The 13,015-nt window shown below is 42.9% G+C and overlaps 1 protein-coding gene across 5 annotated transcripts in view; it reads left to right on the top strand.

Annotated features, from left to right (window-relative positions):
• Positions 1-13,015, top strand: part of LOC120056136 (epidermal growth factor receptor substrate 15-like 1) — a 59,532-nt gene that overhangs the window by 28,384 nt on the left and 18,133 nt on the right. For 3 of the 5 annotated variants that reach the window (XM_039004340.1, XM_039004338.1, XM_039004339.1), the window contains 5 exons: positions 1,646-1,825; positions 2,817-2,934; positions 3,244-3,377; positions 3,860-3,932; positions 10,681-10,766. In XM_039004340.1, the coding sequence (XP_038860268.1) occupies positions 1,646-1,825; positions 2,817-2,934; positions 3,244-3,377; positions 3,860-3,932; positions 10,681-10,766 (591 nt within the window). Of the gene's footprint in view, positions 1-1,645; positions 1,826-2,816; positions 2,935-3,243; positions 3,378-3,859; positions 3,933-10,680; positions 10,767-11,034; positions 11,099-13,015 lie in introns of all 5 variants that reach the window. The other 2 variants (XM_039004341.1, XM_039004342.1) reach the window with 2 other exon arrangements.

Here is a 13,015-nt window from a genome sequence, read left to right as displayed (position 1 = left end):
AAGTGACCGCAAATGCGATTTATGCATGTAATGCTTTATTATAAAGGTGCAATTTTATGGTGTAAATGATACTCCCTAATCTTGTGGTATGAGGTATGCCACTATGATTTTAAATAGTTGCAAAAAAATAAAAAAGGCATCCGCTGTTCCTTGTCTTACGCTGGGCGTCATTCACAAGTGATAATACTCCATTCACAAGTGATAATACTCCATTCACAAGTGATAATACTCCATTCACAAGTGATAATACGCCATTCACAAGTGATAATACATCATTCACAAGTGATAATACACCATTCACAAGTGATAATACACCATTCACAAGTGATAATACTCCATTCACAAGTGATAATACGCCATTCACAAGTGATAATACTCCATTCACAAGTGATAATACGCCATTCACAAGTGATAATACTCCATTCACAAGTGATAATACATCATTCACAAGTGATAATACTCCATTCACAAGTGATAATACTCCATTCACAAGTGATAATACGCCATTCACAAGTGATAATACGCCATTCACAAGTGATAATACGTCATTCACAAGTGATAATACATCATTCACAAGTGATAATACTCCATTCACAAGTGATAATACTCCATTCACAAGTGATAATACTCCATTCACAAGTGATAATACTCCATTCACAAGTGATAATACGCCATTCACAAGTGATAATACGCCATTCACAAGTGATAATACGCCATTCACAAGTGATAATACGCCATTCACAAGTGATAATACGCCATTCACAAGTGATAATACATCATTCACAAGTGATAATACATCATTCACAAGTGATAATACGCCATTCACAAGTGATAATACATCATTCACAGGTGATAATACGCCATTCACAAGTGATAATACATCATTCACAAGTGATAATACGCCATTCACAAGTGATAATACATCATTCACAGGTGATAATACATCATTCACAGGTGATAATACATCATTCACAAGTGATAATACTCCATTCACAAGTGATAATACACCATTCACAGGTGATAATACGCCATTCACAAGTGATAATACACCATTCACAAGTGATAATACGCCATTCACAAGTGATAATACATAATTCACAGGTGATAATACGCCATTCACAAGTGATAATACGCCATTCACAAGTGATGGGTGACAGTATTAGCCTATCAAACTATTTTTAATTTAATCTTGTTTAAATAATATATGTGTGAAATTAATTTTGATTTAGAATGGACCATTAACATGCCATCACTCTGTTTTCTCCCACAATATCATAGCCTATAGAAATGTTGTGCAACATGAGCTCATGGTGTGACAGGACCGTCACAATGGGCTCTCATGAAGGGTTTGATTTAGATGTTCCAACACATTTGTATTGATGTCAGTGATTAGAGGGACAATAGAGTGCTGAGTACCAGGCAGTTGGCAAGTTTGGTAGGTTTCTAATGACCATCAGCAGCATCAGAGCTTGGAGAAGCCTTGTTACCGTGACTAAATGGTCACGTGGAGTTTAACTGCAGTCATGACTCGTGACTGGCGGTGTGGCGGGTAATACGGTCACCGTAACAACCCTACAAACTTACTCTCGTTTACTAGAACAACCGGTGTTACTGGAGACCCACTGACATCCCTTTATCCCTTTAGGCTCGTAGTAAGCTTTCTCAGATCCAGGACAGTCAACAGGAGGTGACTAAGACTATTGAGCAATACAACAACGCTCTGAATGGAACCCACAGCCAGACTCATGCTGGCAGCATGACCAACCTGGCAGACATGAGCGAAGTAGGATTCTCAGAGAGGGAGAACGGAGAATTTGGAGCCAGGGTGAGTAGTGTTGTCATGATACCAGGGTCGTGTTCATTAGGCATCAAATGGAATAAAACTGTTTTGAAACGGGTAGTGACTACCTGAATAAGAAATGCTCATTTTTGTTTTCCGTTGCAAAACATTTAGCTAAGTAGTGGCTTAATGAAGACGACCGAAGACTGGAAAGAGCTTGCCTATACTTGAATATACACTGAGAGTACAAAACATTAATAATCTAACTTGCTTTTTCCATGACATAGACTAAAATCACTTTTTGATGTCACATGTTAAATCCACTTCAATCGGTGGAGGAGACAGGTTAAAGAAGGATTTTTAAGCTTTCAGACAAATGAGACATGGATTGTGTATGTGTGCCATTCAGCGGGTCAATGGGCAAGACAAAAGATTGAAATGCCTTTGAACGGGGTATGGTAGTAGGTGCCAGGCGTACCGGTTTGTGTCATGAACTGCAACGTTGCTGGGTTTCTCACGCTCAACAGTTTCCTGTGTGTAACAAGAATGGTCCACCACCCGAAGGACATCCAACCAACTTGACTCAATTGTGGGAAGCATTGCTGTCAACATGGGCCAGCATCCATGTGGAACGCTTTCAACACCATACCCCGATGAATTGAAGCTCTACTGAGGGGAAAAACGTAGGGGAGGTGCAACTCAATATTGGGAAGGTGTTCTTAATGATTTCTACACTCAGTGTATATTTATATACCCAGCTATTCATTTGGAGCTCTCACTGTGTTTAGTGTGACCTCACTTCCTGTTGCTCACACCTGACAGACTTGATACCTTTTTATTCAATGTTCATTATGTTAGAGATTACAATAAGAAGCGTCCACACTCAGTTCCGCTTGGTAAAGCGTTGTTGTCCCAACATTGGGCAATCCAGTTGATTTGAATGGAAGTGGAGAAGATTTTTTTTAAATCTTTTGAGGTTGAACAATCTGAATATTTTGTCCCCCCCCCCCCCCAAAAAAAATCCCCCCAAAATCAGGAGGACTCTTTCAAATCGAGGATAGCCATGTTCAGCAACAACAAATCAACACCAGAACCTCTTCCTGCCGCAGACCCCTTCCAGACAGAGGACCCCTTCAAAGCAGATCCCTTCAACGGTAACTTTATAAGTGTATTGTACCAAATGAATGTTTATGCAAAATAGTTGTGTTATCGGAACCATATTGTTGGAAGAATTCTGGAATGATTGTAATTCCATGGCTTGGACTGTATGTTCCAGAGGCTATGAGGTTCTATTCCTTTAGAGAAAAGTGTGTGGTTTATAAGCACATGTGCTTGGCTAATGAAGTACACCTGAACAGAACAGAAAGGCCTCCACGTGGTATATGCTCCATATTACCACCTTTTTAATGACAAATGTTTCCATCCACAAGGATCTTTGTCACATTTTGTCTCAATCCTCTCAGATCCATTTGAAGCAGATGATCCCTTCAAAGAGAGTGATCCATTCAAGGGTGCTTCCTCAGACTTCTTCAAGAAAACAACCGATCTGTTTGCCTCAGCAGATCCCTTCAGTAGAAAACCTACTCCCCCCATCAAGGTAATACATGTTGAATTACTGACAGAATTATTTAGCGTATTATTTTCTATGGTAATTTATTTACAGTATGTCATATTTGAATACATTTATATTGAATTATAAGCTGGGTGGTTCGAGCCCTGAATGCTGATTGGCTGACAAATGTGGTATATCAGACCGTATACCACGGGTATGACAAAACATTTATTTTTACTGCTCTAATTACATTGGTAACCAGTTTATAATAGCAATAAGGAACCTCGAGGGTTTGTGGTATATGGACAATATGCTAAGGCCTGTATCCAGGCACTCTGCGTTGTGTCGTGCTTAAGAACAGCCCTTAGCCGTGGTATATTGGCCTTATTGCTTAAATTACATTGGATGTAATTTTGTTCATATTTATTGAATATATTGGTATTGAAATGACATCCTGTTTTCAGTTGAATGAATGTATCTTGATGGAGTTGATCTTAGTGGCGTTTCTCTTCCTGTCTCTGTCTCAGCCTGGTGGCAGTCTGTCTGGTAGCAGGAATCTCTTAACCTCCCACAGCCCCCGGCCCAGCCCCAAGCCTACAGGTACCTCACTTCTGCAATACACAACCTCTTTTACACACACACACACACACACACACACACACACACACACACACACACACACACACACACACACACACACACACACACACGCACCCTTGCTATTTTTGTATCTACATTTGAATGACTGTTTTTAGTCAGTGTAGTTGCACTCCAGATACTTTAGCTGCAAGTGACATTTAGAGTAAAAAAAAAAAAAAAAAAAAAAGACGAGATAAAACTTTTCTGACTTTTCAGCATCCTATCAGTTATGAGGATAATGTTCTGTATCTTTCAAAAAGCAGCGGCTATCAAAATATCTGTTTTTCTAACGCTGTTTTCTGCTATGTCAGAGAACATTTACAACCAGGTCATTAAGTACTCTGAATTTCACAAGATTTAGAAGCAGAAAAGGATAATCAAACTCCTATCTGTATATCACTAAGATACATCTATCTGTATATCACTAAGATACACGCTAAGATACATCTATCTGTATATCACTAAGATCTATCTGTATATCGCTAAGATACATCTATCTGTATATCGCTAAGATACATCTATCTGTATATCGCTAAGATACATCTATCTGTATATCGCTAAGATACATCTATCTGTATATCGCTAAGATACATCTATCTGTATATCACTAAGATACATCTATCTGTATATCGCTAAGATACATCTATCTGTATATCGCTAAGATACATCTATCTGTATATCGCTAAGATACATCTATCTGTATATCGTTAAGAGAAAAGGAAAGTTGTGCTAGACTTCTGAATAAAAGCCCTCATTCACTGCTGCCCAGGTGACGTGTTCCTGCACATTTAGACTTTATTTCTGGGCATTAGTTTGTGGAATACAACTTAAAACTCACTGTAACTTCATATTTTCCTGTGGCGGAGGTCTATATTTAGTAGGCTACCTACGCATTTAACTGCTGGCCAACTAAAAATAACCTTGGAAAAACAGGAGTTGCAGTGGAGGCCAAACATAACAGAAACTCTGTGTGTCTGCGTGTGTTTTTGTCTGCGTGTGTGTGTGTGTCTGGGTGTCTGCGTGTGTGTCTGTGTTTGTGTCTGCGCGTGTGTCTGCGCGTGTGTGTGTGTCTGCGTGCGTGTCTGCGTGTTTGCGTGTTTGCGTGTCTGAGTGTGTCTGCGTGTGTGTTTGCGTGTGTGTTTGTGTCTGAGTGTGTGTGTCTGAGTGTGTCTGTGTGACTTGAAAACGAACAACCAGAACACTCTCACCCCTGCTTTAACCAGTTCAGCTCTCCTCCTCCCCCCTCTCCTCCTCCTCTCCTCCTCCCCTCCTCTCCTCCTCCCCCCTCTCCTCCGCCCCCCGCTCCTCCTCCCCCCTCTCCTCCTCCTCTCCTCTCCTCCTCCTCTCCTCCTCCCCTCCTCTCCTCCTCTCCCCTTTCCTCCGCCCCCCTCTCCTCCTCCCCCCCGCTCCTCCTCCCCCCTCTCCTCCTCCCCTCCTCTCCATCCCCTGTTCATTCCCTTCATCCTCCGCTATTGAACTGCGGGCCTTTATGCCTCAGTCACTGAGAGAGGAGGAAGTTGGTTTAAGTTTGGGCCAACACTCCTACGCACCAGTGAAACGAGACCCCTCCACAGGAATAAGGGACACACTGTGTGGGAAACTTAGAGCTATGCCACGAGAAGGAAAACACTGTGTAACACACATCATACTGCCCCTTTATCGTGAGTCACACACATTCTCAAGTCACAACAGAGTCGTTTCATGCCATTTCAGCAAGCCATGACACCCACCATCTCAGAATATTCAGAAATTGTTTCTGTAGTTAGAACCAGGTAGATTGGCATTTCTAAAACATTATTTCAGTTGTAATGTCATTTTATTTCTGACATTAAGCTAATTTGATTGCACCCAAATTGGCTATTCAAATGTATAGGATTCAGATAATATTCCATAAATATAGTACCCAAAATCTGATTTGGACCTAACTTCTTCCTACCAATGAATCAGACATTAGGAATCTCCAAGAGACCACCCACGGAACCCCCCACAGCCAATCCCACCCCAACAACCAGTATACAGTATTAGTTCTCTATGTTTGACAAGTAGCATGAAGCTGCTGCTTGGAGTATTGCTTCTTCATAATATGTAATGTATTCCCTTCGAATCTGGTGATGTGTTTTTTTTTTCCCTGTTCAGAGAAATTAGTATTTTATGTTGCTTGCATTATTTACCATAAAGTAGTGTGAAAGTACCAGGTTTTGGCCGCTAGATGCCCCTGTCCCTGATATACCGGTACACTCTTTTATCCATTTTGCTGGTCTCTTGTGTTTATTAAATAGATCACAACATTTTCTAAGCAATTTTGGGTAGAAAACCAATAGATTTGGCTCATGATGAAAATAAATTGTGTGGTCATCCTCACAATTCAAGCCACTCCTTCATGAAGCAATTCAGTTTGACCTCCTTTTACGCTTAATCAGTGTCCATGAAACGACTGCCTTTGTGTGTGGTTTATTCCCTTCCAGAAAGGTCTGGATTAGCTACTGTTGTAGTCTTCAATGGTCAAAGTCTCAAACACACACTGTTTAGGGTTTTTCAATTGTTATGGTATTGGGTCGTGTTGGGTTTAATTGTAAATGTCACTAATCACAATACATATAGAGGTTTTTCCTGAGAATTTTATTGAAAAACACAAGACTGTCATGCAATTAATTATTTTATTTGGGTTGTCACCAGGTTCACATGGAATACATTACATAGTATAGAGAAGCAATGCTCCAAGCCACAGCTTTATACTACTTCATAGAGAACTGATACTGTATACTGGTTGTTGGTTTGCGATTGGCATAGGATGTGGATGGTCCGTGGGTGGCTTTTGACCCCAAAAAATGGGATACCTCATGTCTTACTCATTGGTAGGATGAAGTTTGGTCCAACTCGGATGTTGGGTACTATATTGTTTGAATATTGTCTGAATCCTGTAAATTTAAAATGGCCAATTTGGGTGCAGTTAATTAACTTAATTTCTCAAATATCAAATTACAGTGCATTCGGAAGGTATTCAGACCCATTGACTTTTTTTACAGCCTTATTCTAAAATTGATGAAATAAACATTTTCCTCATCAATCTACTCACAATGCCCCATAATGACAAAGCGAAAACAGATTTTTATAAATTTGTGCAATTTCAAAAACAGAAATACCTTATTTACATAAGTATTCAGATCCTTTGCTATGAGAACTAAAATTGAGCTCAGGTGCATCCTGTTTCCATCATCCTTGAGATGTTTCTACAACTTGATTGGAGTCCACCTGTGGTAAATTTAATTGATTAGACATGATTTGGAAAGGCACACACTTGTCTATAAAAGGTCCCACAGTTGACAGTGCATGTCAGAGCAAAAACCAAGTCATGAGGTCGAAGGAATTTTCCGTAGAGCTCCGAGACAGGATTCTGTCAAGGCACAGATCTTGGGAAGGGTACCAACAAATTTCTGCAGCATGGAAGGTCCCCAAGAACATAGTGGCCTCCATCAGTCTTAAATGGAAGATGTTTGGAATCACCAAGACTCCTCCCTAGAGCTGGCCGCCCAGCCAAACTGCACAATCGGGGGAGAAGGGCCTCGGTCCTGGTCAGGGAGATGACCACTCCTCAGTAAAAGGCACATGACAGCTCGCTTGGAGTTTATTATTTAAACATCTTTTAGGGGGTAGATCAGCTTTAATATTGCAGATAGATTGTAGCTTCCATCAATGTAATTATCTGCATCACTTCCAATCCCCCATATATATTTTTTGTGTGTACACACTACTGTTCAAAAGTTTGGGGCCACTTAGAAATGTCCTTGTTTTTGCTTTTTTTTTTGTCAGTTTAAAATAACATCACATTGATCAGGAAAACAGTGTTAATGTTGTAAATGACTATTGTAGCTGGAAACAGCAGATTTTTTATGGAATATCTACATAGGCGTATAGAGGTCCATTATCAGCAACCATCACTCCTGTGTTCCAATGGCACGTCGTGTTAGCTAATCCAAGTTTATCATTTTAAAAAGGCTAATTGATCGTTAGAAAACCCTTTTGCAATTATGTTAGCACAGCTGATAACTGTAGTGCTGATTAAAGAAGCAATAAAACTGTCCTTTAGACTAGTTGAGTATCTGGAGCATCAGCATTTGTGGGTTCAAAATGGCTCAAAATGGCCAGAAACAAAGTACTTTCTTCTGAAACTCGTCAGTCTATTCTCGTTCTGAGAAATGAATGCTATTACATGTGAGAAATTGCCAAGAAACTGAAGATCACGTACAACGCTGTGTACTACTCCCCTCACAGAACAGCCCAAACTGGCTCTAACCAGAATAGAAAGAGGAGTGGGAGGCCCCGGTGCACAACTGAGCAAGAGGACAAGTACATTAGAGGGTTTAGTTTGAGAAACAGACACCTCACAAGTTCTCAACTAGCACTTTCATTAAATAGTACCCTCAAAACACCAGTCTCAATGTCAACAGTGAAGAGGCGACTCTGGGATGCTGGCCTTCTAGGCAGAGTTTCTTTGTCCAGTGTCTGTGTTCTTTTGCCCGTCTTAATCTTTTATTTTTATTTGCTAGTCTGAGATATGGCTTTTTCTTTGAAGGCCAGCATCCCGGAGTCGCCTCTTCACTGTTGACGTTGAGACTGGTGTTTTACTAACTACAGAAACGGTTTCAGAACAATCTGAGATGGTGGGGGTCAGTCCTTTTTCTTGTGTTTTTTGAGGTGGAACGACCCAACAAACAAATATTTTGTTAAAATGGTTTATTTATTTTTCTGAAACCTACAGTTGGAAATGTATTTGTTAAGTCAACAAGGCATACCGCAGTGTTTGAAAACCACCAAAGTGCTGCTCACAGTAACCCAGCTCAGTGCTGCTCACAGTAACCCAGCTCAGTGCTGCTCACAGTAACCCAGCTCAGTGCTGCTCACAGTAACCCAGCTCAGTGCTGCTCACAGTAACCCAGCTCAGTGCTGCTCACAGTAACCCAGCTCAGTGCTGCTCACAGTAACCCAGCTCAGTGCTGCTCACAGTAACCCACCACAGTGCTGCTCACAGTAACCCACCACAGTGCTGCTCACAGTAACCCACCACAGTGCTGCTCACAGTAACCCAGCTCAGTGCTGCTCACAGTAACCCAGCTCAGTGCTGCTCACAGTAACCCACCACAGTGCTGCTCACAGTAACCCAGCTCAGTGCTTCTCACAGTAACCCACCACAGTGCTGCTCACAGTAACCCAGCTCAGTGCTGCTCACAGTAACCCACCACAGTGCTGCTCACAGTAACCCAGCTCAGTGCTGCTCACAGTAACCCAGCTCAGTGCTGCTCACAGTAACCCAGCTCAGTGCTGCTCACAGTAACCCACCACAGTGCTGCTCACAGTAACCCAGCTCAGTGCTTCTCACAGTAACCCACCACAGTGCTGCTCACAGTAACCCAGCTCAGTGCTGCTCACAGTAACCCAGCTCAGTGCTGCTCACAGTAACCCACCACAGTGCTGCTCACAGTAACCCAGCTCAGTGCTGCTCACAGTAACCCAGCTCAGTGCTGCTCACAGTAACCCAGCTCAATGCTGCTCACAGTAACCCAGCTCAGTGCTGCTCACAGTAACCCAGCTCAGTGCTGCTCACAGTAACCCAGCTCAGTGCTGCTCACAGTAACCCAGCTCAATGCTGCTCACAGTAACCCAGCTCAATGCTGCTCACAGTAACCCAGCTCAGTGCTGCTCACAGTAACCCAGCTCAATGCTGCTCACAGTAACCCAGCTCAATGCTGCTCACAGTAACCCAGCTCAGTGCTGCTCACAGTAACCCACCACAGTGCTGCTCACAGTAACCCACCACAGTGCTGCTCACAGTAACCCACCACAGTGCTGCTCACAGTAACCCAGCTCAGTGCTGCTCACAGTAACCCAGCTCAGTGCTGCTCACAGTAACCCACCACAGTGCTGCTCACAGTAACCCACCACAGTGCTGCTCACAGTAACCCAGCTCAGTGCTGCTCACAGTAACCCACCACAGTGCTGCTCACAGTAACCCACCACAGTGCTGCTCACAGTAACCCACCACAGTGCTGCTCACAGTAACCCACCACAGTGCTGCTCACAGTAACCCACCACAGTGCTGCTCACAGTAACCCACCACAGTGCTGCTCACAGTAACCCAGCTCAGTGCTTCTCACAGTAACCCAGCTCAGTGCTGCTCACAGTAACCCAGCTCAGTGCTGCTCACAGTAACCCAGCTCAGTGCTGCTCACAGTAACCCAGCTCAGTGCTGCTCACAGTAACCCACCACAGTGCTTCTCACAGTAACCCAGCTCAGTGCTGCTCACAGTAACCCAGCTCAGTGCTGCTCACAGTAACCCAGCTCAGTGCTTCTCACAGTAACCCAGCTCAGTGCTGCTCACAGTAACCCACCACAGTGCTTCTCACAGTAACCCAGCTCAGTGCTGCTCACAGTAACCCACCACAGTGCTTCTCACAGTAACCCAGCTCAGTGCTGCTCACAGTAACCCAGCTCAGTGCTGCTCACAGTAACGCCGCTTAGTTCTGTAATTAGTTAATCAGATGCGTACGTCAGTCTTCAAGCTCTAATATTTTGGTTTGGAAAGTCCTAGTAAATACTGCATAGCCCCTTCTCTGGATGCTCTCTGTGTGGTTTCCCAGGCAGCTTCAGTAGCTAGTTTGTTTCCTGGATGTTTCCATATTAAGTGTGTTTATGGTTGTTGTTCTGTTGTAGATGGCTTCAGAACAGTGGACCCTTTCGGTGGCAACACTTTTGGAGGAAAGAGTGAATTTGCAGACTTCAGTGAAATGTCTAAAAAGGTAGGTTACCGGGAAGCTTTGTGGATGTAAATACTATATAAGTCCTGCTTTATATCAATATATTCCCATATAAATAAAATAACTGCCATTGATATGATGTTATTTTCCACCTGAATCCAGCGAGGCCTTGCAGTAAACCCCCTGTATGACTGTCAAGGCAACGAGATGTAGGCTCTTAACTAAAAGCTTGTGTATAATATAGTACCTCTGTTGTAAAAACTTAATTTTGGATGTTTTTTTTTGTTGTCTTTATTCTGGTCGTTGTGAGGAGAAACCAATCAACCCTGTGCTACCACCTAAGAACACACCTAACAGGCCTGCGCCTCCTTATGGTAGGTGTGCGTGTTTGTGCGTGTGTGTGCGTGTTTGTGCGTGCGTGTGTGCGTGTGTGCGTGTTTGTGCGTGTGTGTGCGTGTTTGTGCGTGCGTGTGTGTGTGTGTGCGTGTGTGCGTGTTTGTGCGTGCGTGTGTGTGTGTGTGTGCGTGTTTGTGCGTGCGCGTGTGTGTGAGCAGTCATGCACGTGTTTCTGTGCTCACACTAATATGAGAAGGAAGTCAATGTGATGGTACTTATAAAACACAGTTCTTCCTTTAGTTAGCAAAAAACAAAACAAGTGATACTCTTAGTTAAATCAAAGGAACAGAAAATAAAGTGTAAAAACGTAGGTGTAGAAGCTAGGTTTAAAACACCGTTCTAGGGTAATACCACAAGACTAAAATAGACGCTTCTATTATTAAATCGGTTTATAGAATTCATTTTCTTTAAAAAACGAATCCAAGTTCTGTAGTCAGTCTCTTGTTTATTGTGGCTGTGTCTTCAATGGCACCCTATTCTCTACACAGTGCCACCTATTCTCTACACAGTGCCACCTATTCCCTACGCAGTGCCACCTATTCCCTACGCAGTGCCACCTATTCCCTACGCAGTGCCACCTATTCTCTACGCAGTGCCACCTATTCCCTACGCAGTGCCACCTATTCCCTACGCAGTGCCACCTATTCCCTACGCAGTGCCACCTATTCCCTACGCAGTGCCACCTATTCCCTACGCAGTGTCACCTATTCTCTACGCAGTGCCACCTATTCTCTACGCAGTGTCACCTATTCCCTACGCAGTGTCACCTATTCCCTACGCAGTGTCACCTATTCCCTACGCAGTGCCACCTATTCCCTACGCAGTGCCACCTATTCCCTACGCAGTGCCACCTATTCCCTACGCAGTGCCACCTATTCCCTACGCAGTGCCACCTATTCCCTACGCAGTGCCACCTATTCCCTACGCAGTGCCACCTATTCTCAACGCAGTGTCACCTATTCCCTACGCAGTGTCACCTATTCCCTACGCAGTGTCACCTATTCCCTATGCAGTGCCACCTATTCCCTACGCAGTGCCACCTATTCCCTACGCAGTGCCACCTATTCCCTATGCAGTGCCAGGAGTTAGTTATAAGGAGGAGGAGTTAGTTTGGAAGAATTAGTTAGTTTAGGAGTTAGTTAGTTAGTTAGATTAGGAGGAGTTAGTTAGTTTAGGAGTTAGTTAGTTAGGAGGAGTTAGTTAGATATTTAGTTAGGAGTTAGTTAGTTTAGGAGGAGTTAGTTAGATATTTAGTTAGAATGAGTTAGTTAGTTAGTTAGTTAGGAGGAGTTAGTTAGGAGGAGTTAGTTAGTTGGAAGGAGGAGGAGTTAGTTAGTTAGTTAGTTAGGAGGAGTTAGGAGTTAGTTAGTTGGAAGGAGGAGGAGGAGTTAGTTAGATTAGGAGGAGTTAGTTAGGAGGAGTTAGTTAGTTGGAAGGAGGAGGAGGAGGAGTTAGTTAGATATTTAGTTAGGAGGAGTTAGTTAGAATGAGTTAGTTGGTTAGAAGGAGGAGGAGTTAGTTAGATATTTAGTTAGGAGGAGTTAGGAGTTAGTTGGTTAGAAGGAGGAGGAGTTAGTTGGTTAGAAGGAGGAGGAGTTAGTTGGTTAGAAGGAGGAGGAGTTAGTTAGTTAGTTAGAAGGAGTTAGTTAGTTGGAAGGAGGAGGAGTTAGTTAGATATTTAGTTAGGAGGAGTTAGTTAGGAGTTAGTTGGTTAGAAGGAGGAGGAGTTAGTTAGTTTGGATGAGTTAGTTAGTTAGAAGGATTAGAGGTTGAGGTAAGTAACAGTTTGTAGCATCAGTTTTTCAGAACGATTCATTTGTGGTCTAACACTGTCTTATTAAACTTGTGTGTGTGTGTATGTGAGTGTGTGTGTGTGTCATGTTAGTACTTCCCCT

This window comes from Salvelinus namaycush, chromosome 11, assembly GCF_016432855.1.
Source record: "Salvelinus namaycush isolate Seneca chromosome 11, SaNama_1.0, whole genome shotgun sequence".
NCBI lineage: Eukaryota > Metazoa > Chordata > Actinopteri > Salmoniformes > Salmonidae > Salvelinus > Salvelinus namaycush.
Note: the sequence above shows the minus strand (reverse complement) of the source record. Positions and strands in the feature narration are given on the sequence as shown.